The 15,257-nt window shown below is 49.2% G+C and overlaps 1 protein-coding gene across 1 annotated transcript in view; it reads right to left on the reverse strand.

Annotated features, from left to right (window-relative positions):
• Positions 1-15,257, reverse strand: part of TRPA1 (transient receptor potential cation channel subfamily A member 1) — a 1,042,932-nt gene that overhangs the window by 809,050 nt on the left and 218,625 nt on the right. Inside the window, exons 7-8 of the mRNA XM_069220348.1 lie at positions 6,483-6,591; positions 6,238-6,383 (exon numbers count right to left, since the gene is read on the reverse strand). Of these exons, the coding sequence (XP_069076449.1) occupies positions 6,238-6,383; positions 6,483-6,591 (255 nt within the window). The remainder of the gene's footprint in view (positions 1-6,237; positions 6,384-6,482; positions 6,592-15,257) is intronic.

Genomic DNA, 15,257 nt, shown 5'->3' on the forward strand with positions numbered 1-15,257 from the left:
TTGAAAATACACAAACATGAAACTGAATTTGAGAAATTAAATGTATTTCTGCACTGCTGAGAAGATAGGGCAGAATTTCATTACCAACTTCATATATTGTCACATGCTGTCTGACATCTCTGCCCTACTGATTGACTTTGTCAACAGACTCTAGTGTATTCTTGAACTTCCATGGCCTCTAAGGAGCACTCTAACTCTTTTCCCATAGTCCATCATTGGCAGCATAGCTTCGTAACTGTTTACTATATCGATTTACCTCACAGGTTACGACCCAGAATGTGCTACAGTCCTCTGAATGTAACTGCATCTCCTCATGGTAACAATCCTGCCTTTCCTACTTAAAATTTAAAGACACATCTCCAACTTTACATTTAGTTCTTTAGGTGTAATTTTGTACATAATGCAGAATCTGAATGTCAAACCCTGTACTACGGCTAACAGACTCTTATGATTCAGGTGTATAGGTGATGCAGCGGTAAACAATATTACACAACCTGGATATAGTTCAACACACTCTGACGAACTGAAGACCAAAAGAAAGGGATGTGTGGTATTCACATAACATCCCAATGTGTTTTCACATCTAATTTTCTCGCTTAACTTAACCTAGTGCCACAAATGTGAGGTAAGTGTGCAAACAAGGTGCCAAAAGTCCCCAATGTACAGTGCTGCTTCACAGGGCCTCGACCAGCCCTGGGACGTGAAATAAAGGACGTGCACTCTTTACTTGCACTAACAGGGAACTGCCTCAGCGCAGACCCTCATTTATTAGATCACCTCGGTTCCGCGTTCCGTCCGGACACGCGGAACCAGCTACAAAGTATTAAAGAGGCCGGGTGGCTCTCTACATCCCTCCCATGTTTTACTTCACACAGAAGAGGAGAAACACCCGAAAACAAAAAAAACACAAACATAGATATGCGAACATGAAAATGTCAAAACATCGATAGGAGGCATGCAGCCTCTGAAAACAAAACTCTTCTGATGACAAAACAGCCAGGATCTACCACATCTCTCTGGGGACCCAGAGAATATACGAAGTCCCGGAGCTGACTGTTCGGGCCGGATTAGGGCGTAGATTATGGCGCCCGCCCCTAAGGGAGGGTCCCTCAGAAGCGTTGGTTTTACCTGGATGCGATCGGGCACTTGGCATCACCACCAGAGTGTCACCATTCCTAGCTTCCTCGGCAGTAGACTCCACCATGGAGTCTTCGACCTCCTCCTCCTGGTTTACGACTGGGATTCCAGCTCTCCTAAAATGCAATACGTTTCTGGTGACCCTCTGGCTGCCTTGAGCTGCTGTCACCATGGCACCTCTCACACTGACAACCTGCCAGGATTCGGGCTCAAACGGGGTCTGGAATTTTCCTCCTGGCCGGCGGTTCTTCACCACCACTTTGTCCCCCTTTTGAACACCTCGATATTTACTTTGCCGTCGTTCAGTGGCTTTCCGATTAGTAGACTCTCTGCGTTGTTGTGTGGCCTCAACATCGAGCTCGGGTGCGACCCACTGGGGACCCGATGGAATGCAATCCCTAGGAGGGACCTTGAACATCAGTGTGGCCGGGGCACATCCTGTGGTGCTGTGGGGGGTCTGACGATAAGCGCTCAAAAACTCTTGTAGACATTTCTCGCTGTCTTCTCTTTGTTCCACTCCTATTCTGAGGGCTCGGTTTACAGTTCGCATGAACCTTTCAACATCTCCATTGCCCTGCGGCCAATATGGCATGATCCTGCGATGACGTATGGCCAAACCCTCTAAGTAAGACCGGAATTCCTGTCCATGGAAAGGCGGACCGTTGTCTGTTCTGACTTCGTCGGGGAGACCAAACATGGCAAAAGTCTTCTGAAGTACCGGTCTCACATTCTCAAACGCTGTGGAAGACACAACGTCCACGACAGGGAACTTTGTGCACGAGTCAATGATGACGACCGTCAGTCGCCCATCCGGGTAGCTCCCAAAATCCATACTCACTTTTGCCCACGGCTTCACACTCGCTGGCTCTGTGACCACGGGGCAACAGGGTGGCTCTCCTGATGTGATGATACAGGAATGGCACTTCCCCACCAGTTCATCTACCTGGCTGTCCATGCCAGGGAACCATACCTTTGCCCTCAATCTTGCCTTAGTCTTTGCAGTGCCTTGATGGCCCTGATGTGCTAGCTCCACTACTTTTGGCCACAGACTCTGAGGCACCACAATTCTCCTTCCTCTCAGGACCAGTCCTTGCCCATTCGTGGATAGTTCATCACGCACCCTCCATATTCCTTGCATTACGGCTTTGCACTCCTGATTTGCTGCTTTGGTTCTTTCCAGAAACAGCTTCCACTTTTTGTGCTGAAGCACTTCTTTAACCTGGTTGAGGGTTGCGTCCACCTTGGAGGCGTCTACAATGTCTACAATATTCAGGGCTTTAGGGCACGCCGATTGCACCACCATGTTAACGAATATCTCTGTGCTCTCCTCATCATTTTCCTGAGAGTCATTGGATGTGTCTGCGGAGGGGTGACGAGACAGATAGTCTGCAGGGTTATTCACTCCTGGCCGATAGACAACGGTAAATCGGTATGGTTGCAACAAAACGGTCCACCGTTCTATCCGCGGGGGTGTCAGACGAGGACAGCCAGCAAACAATGCGACCAGAGGCTTGTGATCCGTCACCACCCGGAACTCTTGGCCGTACAGGTATAAGTGGAAGTGTTTGCACGCCCACCAGATTGCCAGAGCCTCCCGTTCTATTTGGGCATAGCGTGTTTCTACTGACGACAATGCTCTACTGCCATAAGCAACCGGAACCCACTCCTGCGGGTTATGCTCCTGCAGAAGGACGGCACCTAGCCCTACTGGACTAGCATCTACCAATACCTCCGTTCGCCGGTGAGGGTTAAAGTACGCCATCGTTGACTTGTCAAGTAGCGCTGTCTTGATGTCGGCAAACGCCTTGGCTGCCGTTGGACTCCATGCCCACCGGTGCCCGGTCTTGGTGAGTTGTCTGAGGGGTTCAGCCATGGTCGCAAGCTGCAGGATAAACCTACCACAGTATGTTGCCATGCCCAGGAAGCTTCTCACCTCAGTGGTGTTTTTTGGGAACGGCGCTTGACGGATAGCGTCCGCTTTCCGAGGGTCGACTTGCAGACCATTCTTTGAGAAGATGTATCCAAAAAATTCTACTGACGTCTGATAGAACGCACATTTCTTTTTGTGGAGTGTTAGGCCTGACTCTGATAACCTTTGTAATGTAGCTCTTAGGTGTCGGTGATGTTCTTCTCAGGTTTTGGAGTATATGAGGATGTCATCACTCAAGTTGATCACCCCTTGCAGTCCTGAGAGCGTCTCTCTTATCGCGTCTTGAAATACTTCGGCGGCCGAGGATACCCCAAAGCTCAGTCTTTTGTATCGCCTCAGTCCCACATGCGATGAAAAGGTAGTGATGTTCCTACTATCAGGCTCCAGTTCCAGCTGATGATATCCAGCATTGAGGTCCAACTTCGAGAACCACTGTGAGCCGTTCAGATCTGCTATGATATCATCCATTGTAGGCATTATATGCCGCTCTCTTTTGATTACTTTGTTGGGCAGGCGCATGTCGACACATAGACGGATGGCACCAGGCTGCTTGGGTTTCAGCGCTATTACCAATGGCGACACCCACGGTGTGGGCCCTTCTACCTTCTCGATCACTCCTTGATCCTCAAGTAGTTGTAGTTCCCTTTCCACAGCGGGGCGTAGGTGAAACGGAACTCGTCGATGGCTGAGGGCAACAGGTGTCACCCTGTGATCTATGTGTAGCTTAACACTTTTGTCTTTAAGTCGCCCTAGGCCTTCGAAGAGCTGCGGAAACTCACCGACTAAACGTTCAGCATGAGAGTCCTATATTTGTCGCGCGAAAAATACCAACTCAAGCTCCTCTGCGGTGTGGCACCCTAGTAGTGTACCTCGGTCTCCAGCCACCACGTAGAATTTTGCCCGTGCTGCCACTTGTTCGCTGGACACGGATACCTCCACCGTGCCCCTCAGAGGAAGCGGTTCTCTGCCCCCATAGTTGTAGATTCTGGTGGTAGTTGGAGAGAGCACTGGTGTGGGGGTCAGCTGTCTGAACAGAGTCTCATCCATTACATTTACCGATGCTCCGGTATCTATGAGCACTGTCGCGGACTTGCCATTGATGTGGACCTTGCTCATGGGGGGTGGTCGCTTTTTCTGTAGTCTATCACCAGTGAATGAGATGACAAAGATATCTTCATCTTCATCCTTTTCGAAAATGGGGGTTTTCTGAGCCATCGTGTCGCTAGGATTGTCAGCCTCGGCGGTCACGCTTCTGACCCTGGTATCTCTTCTTCTCTGGTACCCCTGCCAGCCTTTGCCAGACCTGCATACTGCAAGTGGTTATCTTTGCCACACTTGTCACATTGTTTTCCTTTTGCTGGACACACCATGGGTGGTTTGTGATCATTCCCACAGCTTCGGCAGGTGTGAGCATTTTGTCCGCCAACGTTCACCTTCCTTCCTGATGGCTGACGCGTTTGGATGGCCTCCACGTGCTCTTCCTTCACCTGAACCGGGTGTGCAGTCGACGCAGCTGCCAGGGACTGTCCCCGTACTGCTGCCATGGCATCTGCCCTTACTGTTGACAACTCATGTGAGCGCGCTAACACTAGGATGTCATCAAGGGGCATACCCTGCTGACGTAGGATGAGTTTCCTCAGCGCATTTGAACGACATCCTTGAATGATCTGCGCCCTGATCTCCTCTTGTTGATTGAGGCCTACGCATGAGCTTGCTAGTTTTCTTAATTGGGCATAGAACATGTCCATTGACTCGACATCAGTTTGTTGAGCTTGCCGAAGTTTAAAACGCTCCAAGTCTGAATTTAGTTGTGGGTCAAAATGCTTGTTCAGAGCTTCGACCGCTGCATTGAAGTCCGACTTATCACCGGTGTTGGGGAGCGCATCAAACAACTCTTGTAGCTCATCCCCTCCCATTAACAGCATGAGAGACCTGCGCACAGCCCCATCTGTCTCCCTTGTGGCGCAGAAGTAGTTCTCTAATCGATTCAGCCATAAGCGCCATCTTGGCGCGGCAGTGGCAGGGTCAATTAGTTGGCTAAATGGTGGCAGTGCGGTTACAGACGAGTGGGCCCTGGGGCCTGCTTGCACGTGCGCCTGGGGTTTTTCTTGTGCTGGGGCACTCATGGTGTGTACACTTATTTACCCCTTTTTTTTTTCTACAGCGGCTGCCTTGATTGTTAATGTTCGCTGTTTTTTTTTTTCTTTCCTCTCTTCTGCAGGTAATTTATTTATTTAAAGTCCCTTTCTTCTATATATATATATTTGTTTTTTTCCACAGGGCCTTCTGCCCTATTTGCATCTCACTTTCTTTATATTTTCCTTTTCTCTCCTTTATTTTTATTTTTTTGTGTGTGTGAGCCCCTCTGGCTCTTATGCTGTGTTCCTGTCTGGGGAGCACAGCCCAGGTGGGGTCTATGTGCCCAAGATCGCACCTTCCCCACCTGGTGCTACCGGGCTGGAGCGCTGCCTCCGGTCACGTAGATTGTTCCTGTTTTATTTTTTTCTTTAGCTGCGCTTGCAGCTTGCCGATGCTGTGCGCGCCTCCGGGCGGCAGCACCGCACTTCAACCATGTGTGTGGGACGCTAAATGTCCCTCGCGGCACAGAGGCGGGCGTGCCTCCCGAATTAGAGGGCCTCGCGCCACTTGCCTCTTTGTCTTTTGATGTGGACTGCGCCGCCGGGCACAAAGCTTCAGCCCGTCTTCACTGCGCTCCGTAGTCCTCTGAGGCCGACGCGGGGATTCCGGTACCCGCTCGTCGCGAAATGTACAGTGCTGCTTCACAGGGCCTCGACCAGCCCTGGGACGTGAAATAAAAGACGTGCACTCTTTACTTGCACTAACAGGGAACTGCCTCAGCGCAGACCCTCATTTATTAGATCACCTCGGTTCCGCGTTCCGTCCGGACACGCGGAACCAGCTACAAAGTATTAAAGAGGCCGGGTGGCTCTCTACACCCAAGAACCCTAATATGTCTGGAGGATCCAAGGCAGAGTATTTCTCCATCAGTAAAACTAGTTCACTGGTGAAGAAATAAAGCAAAACAAAAGCATATATTTCCAAAAACGTTTAGGCTAAACTCATTAGTAATTTTAGAGTCAACAATAAAATACAGTTTTTACATTTTTCTTTCTATGGTACAGTTATATGGCAACAGACACAATAATTACCTCTTGTTGGTCAATCTGTGCCCCAAAAGCTAGGCATTTCTTTACAATATTCAAGCATCCCGTCCGGACTGCTACATGAAGCGGGCTATTCTTCAAATTGTCAGTAAAGTTTATGTGTTCGTAAATAGAATATCCTTTCTCTTCCCCTAAGAAAAAGGGGTTTATCGTTAAAATACGTTACAAATGAGGAATATCTGAAAATGATTATAAAGGAAAATAACCATGACGAGAAAATGCTGCGTTACCTCTCTTCAGTACGAGCTCCAGGCATTTCTCGGAGGCAGCCATTACTGCCGTGTGGATAGGGTAACTTCCCAGTTGGTTTTTTAGGCAACTTAAAGCATCTTTGGTAAACTGTAAAAGCAAAAGCGATTATAATTGAAATATAACATATTACTGAAAATGAGCTAATAAAACTGAGATCTTGCTATTTTTGCTATGCGTGTTTGTATGCTTCTAATTATAGATGCATTCCATAGCCAGGCTCTGCAGCCATTACACCCCGACCCATACTGTTGCCCCCTTGCATATTTACTGCCGTCTGCAGTTACCTGGAGAATCAAAAGCAGGCCTAACAAAAATGTTCAAACCAACCCTGCTACCTTCGTCTTCTCGTGCTGTCCCTCTCTTTCCATGTAACCGCTTCTCTCCTTCTGCTCCTGACCCTCCCTGATTGTTTTCTCGCTAACATTATTGATTGCAAGATTTTAAGTGTCAGAAGTAAATATGCATGTAGTGCATTCACCACATCTGTAGTGGCCGAAGTCATCAGGTAAGCCTCATAATGCTCTAATGTCACTTTTCACAATACCTTCTCTACAGGCCCTTAGAACATTGTCCCAAACATTTTTGTTCCTCTTAAAGGCAACAAGAGAGGGTCTTCACATGTTTCTTTAAATAAAAGTCAATGCTTCCTAAGTATCTTCTGGATTTTATTACTGATGGGAGAGAATGTGTTTACCATCACCACTCTATCTTTGGATTCCTCTCTCTGCCTAGGAGTAAACAATAAAAGCTTTCCCGGGGCAAAACCAAGCCCTCTCTTCAAGGCTCTCGAAATTTTGAACTAGGTACTTCTGTCTCTTTGAAATAGTCTTCCTTGAGATGACTCCTACATCGAAGGTGCAAGAATGGCCATGTTCAAATTGTCCCTCAAGGCCCGGGGAAGACGAGTGTTATATATCAACAGGGGATTTGTGTCTATTGGCTTTCATTATAGGGCAGTGCACAGAATACCATTTCTCTATCTTACCATGAGATTGAAAATAATTACTTTTTAAAGTACTGTAGTTTGCAGTAAAAGATAAATCTTGCCTTTGATTATTTAGCCCAGAAATAAATTGTTTGAGGTCAGTCACACTTCCACACCAGAGAAGGAAGACATTGTCAATGTAGCACTACCAGTTGTTAATATTGGCCAAGTAGGGGTTGATAATGTTATTAATCACCTTATTCTCAAATTCTCCTACATACAAGTTTGCCTAATTTGGAGCAAAACAAGCTGCCATGCCTACACCTATGAATTGTAAGTATTTTTTTAAACATAATAATTACTTTTGAGGGTCATCGAATCTCGATCAGTTATTAACTCACACAAAGAGTAAGGGGGGCATGGCTAGCCTGGCCAAGATGGCGGACGCGTTAATCGCGACTCCGTTCGGGCCTTTAATTTCTCTTTTTTAATGTGTCCCGTCTGGGGTCAGAGATAGAGATCACGGATCGGGTGATCATTGTGGACCCGGACGCAGTGGCTGGGGACTGTCTCTTGGCCCCTGGGAGCGACCGGCGCGCCGATCCCGCCTCACGGAAAGACAGAAGGTGTGCCATACAGGTGCGATGAGGGCTTGTTCCCGACTGGCTGACAGCTGACGACAGAGAGCGGTGGGAGCTGGTGGCGGCCCCGGCCAGCTGGGTGCCCTGTTGGCACAGAGCGGAGCTGACGGACCTTGTCGGTCGACGGGAGGGGGCACCCCCGGGCAGCACCTAGTTTGGGCACAACATTGGGCTGGCCTCGAAAAAAGGGCGGATTGCAATGGCACAACAGCAGAGCGGGACTGGCGAGTGAGGGAAGTTGCCAGGCTTCACAGAAAAAACCCAGATTGGATATCTGCTATGTAAGTGAGGAGGCAGCGAGCGCATACTGGATAACAGTGGCGTGGCCCTGGGTGCCCCCTAAATAGCTCAAATGGCAAAGCTGGAGTGGTCACCCTTGACAACAAGCTTAGCTCGGTGGAACTGGCCTGGACTGCAGCACGTAGGCCCTTGGTGCACTGGCCCCACAGATCAGATGACCTCAAAGGGCCAGTCTAGAGGCAAACCGCAAGCACACAAAAACTCAGGCGGCCTAAACCAGGGGAGCATGGCGGACACTGAGCAGCCCCTCATGCAGGTCACACTCGACAAAATCTTGGGTGCAATAGAGGACACCAAGACTACGCTCCAACGTGACATTGGCCAAGTGTCAGTAGAGGTGGGCATACTAAGAGCGGACCACCAAAAGTTAGCCAGGAGGGTCCAGGAGACTGAGACTGTTCTGGCAGAGCTCACTCCGACGCAGGGGGATCTTGCAACCACAGTCCTGCAGTTGACAGACCGGGTCCAGCGGCTGGAACGTAGAGTAGAGGAGGCAGAAGGCAGCAGCCAAAGGAATAATGTGAGAATTATCAGACTTCCAGAGGACGCAGAGGGCACGGACGTGGTGTCCTTTTTTAAGGGATAGCTGTGTTCTGAGGTGGACCAAAAGAAGCTTACCCCCTTTTTTGCACTGGAACGAGTGCACCGGGTGCCATCAAGACCCCTGGCACCGGGGAGGCCCCCACGAGTGGTGGTGGCTAAACTGCTGCACTATATAGACAGAGACATACTCCTGCAAAGGGCCAGGGAGTGCGGACCCTTTAAAGTGGCAAACAGAGAGGTGACTTTATTCCCGGACTTCATAGTGTAAGTGCAGAACAGACAGACCTCCTACATTGAGGTTAAAAGAGCGCTTCCGGGAGAGGGTATCCAGCACTCCCTTCTGTTTCCTACCAGACTGACGGTGATCTCCGAGGGCCAAACCACCTTTTTCCAATCCCCGGACGAGGCTTGGGAATGGTTGGAGTCTCGTACAACCAGGGGAGACTCCCGAACCAAAACAGACCACATGAGTCACCAGGGCCGCAGAGGACAAAGAAGGCAGCGCAGCAAGCATAGACTGAAGCGGTGCCAACTCCGGCTAAGAAGGAATCCACGTGGAAGGCAGCTCTGGAGGCTGTGGCCTCAATGAGGGGTGCGGATTCCCTTGCGGAGGCAAGTGAGAGAGACTCAGACTGTGCCTCCACCTCGTCGTTGGCGGGCTCGTGCTGCTCTGGGGGACCCCTAGGGTGACTACTCAGACTACTGATGAACTGGGTTGAAATGGACTTGTCTGCTTTGGTCTGGAGGTGAGGATGTTGGCTTTAATGTGAGGCCCCTGATGGTCAAGGACCCCCACCCATTGGTTTCTCAGCCAATGAGTTGTGTATGGTGAGAACACAGAAGGACTTGTTCTTTTGGTTGTGCTATTGCACCATTATTTGGGCGACCTACAGTTGGAGAGGAGCCCTGGGGATGGGGAGTTGGGATTTGCAGTTAAATGTTTTTAGATATGCACAAGGGGCTGAGATTTCTTTGTCAGACATGGTCATTGATGTTTGGGGGTTGGTGGTGGGAATGGGGGGCCGGGCTGTGGGTAGGGCAGAAGGCCCGTCCAGACACTTCTATGCTAGAATGGCAGATTACAATTTGTTGACTTGGAACATTCAAGGAATGGGGACGCTGACCAAAAGGCATAGAGTCCTGTCATACTTGAAAAGAAGGGGAGTGCATGTGGCTTTATTACAGGAGACCCACCTTACCTCTAAAGAAGTTGACAGGCTCAAGCATAGATGGAGAGGTCAAGTGTTTGCCACCACGTATTCCACGTTTGCACGGGCGCACTGGCTTGGATCAGGGCGGGGGTCCCATTTGAGGTATCAACATCAGACGTGGACCAGGAGGGTAGGTTTGTGATAGTGGAAGGCAGGTTGCACAGGAGATCAGTGGTGTTGAGTAGTATATATGCTCCTAACCAGGATCAGATCCCTTTCATGCAGCATATCTCGAGCCGTCTTACCAGACAACAGAGGAGATGATTTGAGGGGACTTTAATGGTGTGCTAGACACGGAGTTGGACCGCTCCCTTTCCCAGCTGGCAGGTGCGATATTTGATAAAATAGCTAAAGGCCTGTGTGATATGATGCAGTGTTGGGGCCTGGAAGATGTGTGGCGGAATAGGCACATAGGAGATAGAGACTATTACTACTATTCGGGTCTCCACCAGGTGCATACCAGAATAGACAGGGTAGTATGCACTGGGAACATAGCTCACAAAATAGTACTAATGATAACTTAGTCCGTACCCTCTCTGACCACAACCCACTACTTCTTAAGTGGCGGAGCGCGGAGACCAGACCACCTTTCCCAATGTGGAGACTGGAGCCAGCTGCCCTAGATGACCTGGCATACAGGGAAGCGTTTCGGCCCTATCTTACGGACCGTATTGAAATCAACAAGGGGCCCACTACATCCAGGCGGGTGGAATGGAAAACTCTTAAGGTCGCTTCTGGGGGGCACTGCTTGGGGCAGACTGTGGGGTTAAAACAGACTCTGGAGCAAGAGCTCATCCGTCTAGAAAAGGTTATTCATGATGAAGAGAGGGATGGGGGTTCAGCCCCGACACCACGGCACAGGTTAACTGAGGCGACAAAATCTCATGCACTGACAGAGGAAAAGCTACGATGTCACAGTTTACAGAGGTACTTGGTTTCCATACATACAGAAGAGGTCAGGTCTGGCAGAACGTTGGCATGGTTAGTGAGACCCAAAGGGGACGGCACACTTATAACAAGTGTGCGTGACGTAAGAGGTGATCGGGTATATAGCCCAGTTGACATAAATAACGCCTTTATGACTTACTATACCTCCCTTTATAGACAGCCTGAAATGGTCTTACTGGAAACGTTGGGTAGCTGTTTGTATTCATTGCCGCTAAAAACACTGGCATTAGAGGACAGGGACCAGTAACATTAGAAGAAGTCAAGGACGCCATCTCACAGTTGTCGGCAGGCAAGACGCCAGGAACCGATGGCCTCCCCATGGAGTTTTATAAGAAGTATTCGACCATGTTGGCGCCCATGTTGGTTGAATTATATGCGGAAGCACTCCAAGGGGGTGTTCTGCCTGAATCCATGAGGGAGGCATTTGGTGGTCCCTCTGCCCAGATCGGAGTCCAGGGAGACGTCGGTGACAGACTTTCAGCCACTCTCAATGCTGAACTGCGACGTTAAAATACTGAGTAAGATTCTGGCCAATCGGCTACTTGAGCATATCTCTAGTTTAATACACGATGACCAAAAAGGGTTCATAGCGGCACGCAATACATCCTTCAACCTTAGGCGTTTGTTCTTGCTGCTGCACATGCCGAAGGAAGAGAGACTGTTGGGGGCAGTGTTCTTATCAGTAGATTTTGAGAAGGCATTCGACTCGGTGCAGTGGGATTACCTAAGAGCTGTGATGCTTTGGATGGGTCTAGGTGAGCGCTGGGTGCAGTGGGTCAACCTACTGTACTGTAGACCGGTGGCGGGGGTGAAGACAGGCCGGATGGTGTCAGCAGCTTATCCCATATTTAGAGGTACTAGGCAGGGCTGCCCGCTTTCCCCACTGCTGTTTGCCCTTGCCGTTGAACCATTGGCGGCATGGCTTTGCATGGAAGGAGTGGGTAAGGGAGTGAAGTGGGGCCTAACGGAACATAACATTTCCCTCTATACGGATGATATACTCATATATCTGCAGGAAGGGGTAACTGGACTGCCTTGGGAGTTTGCACTTCTAGAGGAATTTGGAGGCCAATCTAGCCTAAAGTTGAATAGAAGTAAGACATATGTCTTCCTGTGGATGGCGGGAGCGCCGCGGCCCCTCGCTTGCCCAGCAGATATTGGGTGGGCCCCACGCACTTTTAAGTACCTGGGCATTCAGGTGTTCCACGACTTGAGGGAACGTCAGGAGGGTAACCTCATTAAGACGCTCCACTCATTGCGGGAATCGGTGGGATTCTGGCGCTCCCTTTCCACGATGGCCAGGATATCCTTGGCTAAAATGATTATGCTGCCCCGCCTCCGGTACTATACTATTTCACCAACCTTTCAATAATTATTCCATTGAGCTGGTTTAAAGAACTGAATACGCTGCTTTGGAGCTCATTTGGGATGGGGGACGTAGGCGAACTGGGCTGTCCATCCTCTGCTGCCCTGTGATCAAGGGGGGATTGGGAGCCCCTGATTTTGAGCTCTATTATTTGTCGTGCCAACTCCAATGGCTCGCTAGATGGTGCGCGGGGAGAGTAGATTGGACAGAGTCACTGCTAGTGACAAGACGGGTTGTGACTTAATAATAGCACGAATGCTAAGTCATTTGATAGTGGTTCTGGAGAAAAATTTCTTGCTGTCGGTGGCTTTCTCCTGCTGGAAGAAATGTTTGTGCCATACAGGAACAATGGTGGCATACTCCCCGGCGATACCACTGGTGGAGATGCCCTGGGGAACCGCAGATCGGCCGGTGCAGAGATCTCAAATTGGTGTCTGGGTCGGGCTGAGTTAGGGTCCCTGGGTGATTTCTTCTGTGATGGAGTGATGCGAACCTTCGTAAATATGACAGAGGAGAGGGGCGTTCGAGAGGGGAATTTCTACAATACCAAACCCTGACCTAATATATACGTGAACTCTGGGGTACAGTAAATGCGGAGCTGGAAGTCCATGGGATCCTTCACCTTTTACTAACAATGGGCGGAGAGGCCCACCTTACAACTAAGCTTTAGAAAGTCCAGCTCGAGGGCACATTGGAATCTCTCCAGACTCTTAGGGAGAACGCTGGGTAGAGACCTGACAGACATGGAATGGTGGAGGATTCTAGCGTTCCCGCGACGAGTTTCACGGAACACCCGACTTAGATATATACAGTACAATTGCACTCATAAAACGTATCTCACCCCACATAGGATACGGGTAATACATGGGGGCAACCCTAGGGCCTGTCCCAAATGTGGTGTGTTGGATTCTGACTTGTACCACATGGTATGGCATTGCCCTGAGATCCGGAGGGGTTGGCGGGAGGTACTGGATGACTTGTGAGGTACGCTGGATGTAGGTATGGAACTAGACCCCTCCTTCTGTTTACTTGGTCTGAGCTCGAGGCTAGCCTCCAAGAAGGTTGGCAGTAGATTCCTGGACCTGGCAGTGGTGCTCCTTAGGTGCCGTATTGCCATGCATTAAAAGTTGCCTAGGAGCCCTCAGATAAGGGATTGGAGATGCGATGTGACGCATGGGCGTGGGCTGAGTTACAGGTGCTTAGGCAAGAGGAAGCTTGTGGGTTTCTCCAGCACCGTATTGCTCTGCTTTGGATGGAGATACTGGACGCATGGGAAGAGCAGATACAAGACCAGGGGACTAGCTTGAAGGATCAGGTGGGGAGTGAGAACATAGCAAGCATGGACTCAGGTACTGGGGACGGAAGCACACCACAGCGACAGGCGGAGGGGATTGGGGATGAACATCTGAACAGAGAATGAGTGAGAACATGGCTCTGGGGAGTTGAGGCACTATGAACCTGAAGTGCATAAGCTGAGCTATTGGATAAGGAAGCATGATGGGTGGCTGGCAGGTTGGCGGTGAGGTGGGACAGCAACGAGATAGGGCATGTAGCGCACCCAGCTGGACAGTGCACCTCCCATGCCCTGAACCCCACACCAGAGTTAGCTTGCCCAACTAGCGCGTTGTTCAATGTTATAGGTATTTTAGAGTAACGGACATACTAATATAGTGGTTGCAGCTCACAGGATTCTAGGGATCGGGTCTCGCAGGCGGTGTCAAAGACATGGGACACAGGAACAACTTTATGAGGTATGGAGCTAGCACCATTGTAGGCTTTGAATATGCATGGTACCCCTTCGAGTGCAGATGTCTAATCCTGACAGTGGTTTGCGACCAAGAATGTTAATCCTGTGATGATGATATGTATGTAAGATCAACTAATAAAACGTCAATAAATACCGTTTAAACAAAAAACTCCCATAAAGATTTGTCCATATTCCTTTTGGATACAATCCTCTTAATCACACCCATGGGCTCATCTTGTGGAATGTTGGTATTCAATGATTCCACATCTAGAATAACCAGAATGACCTCACTTTCCTCAAAGCACAGAACCTCTATTTCATTAGAGAATTGCGTACTGCCTCTGAAGTATAATTGTGATTTGGGAGCAGCTTCTCTGAGATATTGTCACATCCAGATACAATGGGGCAGCCTGGGGGACTGGATAAACTCTCGTTAAGGATGGCAAATTCTTTTTCAGTAATCATACCTTCCTCTAGAGCTTTGGAGGTAATACCTCTGATCTGCTCCTGAATTCTTTTGAGTGGGTCTAATGTGAGTTTTGGGTAATATCTGGGGGTCTGAAGGTTTTTGGGGTATTTCTTGATCATAGCTCTGAGTGTCTTGAATTATGACAGCACCACCTTTGTCAACCGGTTTGATGGGTATGTTTGGGTTATGTGCTAAGCTATTGAGAGCTTCCCTTTTACAGTTAGAGATGCTGTATGGAGTAAACCTTTTTTGTTTTTCAAATTCCTCCACTTGTTTTAAGACAATGTTTTCATATGATATGATTTCCTCACACATGAGTTGGCTCAGAGGGTCAAAATGGGACTGCAGAGACAGCCCTCAACCACTCGTAAGCTGGGTATCTGGGTTGCCCTCTGTTGGAAAATGGGTTATTGGTAGGGCAGGTAGGTACCTACACCTAGCAACAAGCCACTAACCTCCACATAGGTACAGTTAGGTCTCAGTAAATTAATCCCAGCTCTACCCTTGGTAGCTTGGCATCGAGCGTCAAGGCTTAACTTAGGAGACAAAGTGTAAAGCATTCAAATATCACAAAACAGTAATTAAATAAAACACAGGAAACAG

The sequence above is a fragment of the Pleurodeles waltl genome, chromosome 2_2 (assembly GCF_031143425.1).
Source record: "Pleurodeles waltl isolate 20211129_DDA chromosome 2_2, aPleWal1.hap1.20221129, whole genome shotgun sequence".
Lineage (NCBI taxonomy): Eukaryota > Metazoa > Chordata > Amphibia > Caudata > Salamandridae > Pleurodeles > Pleurodeles waltl.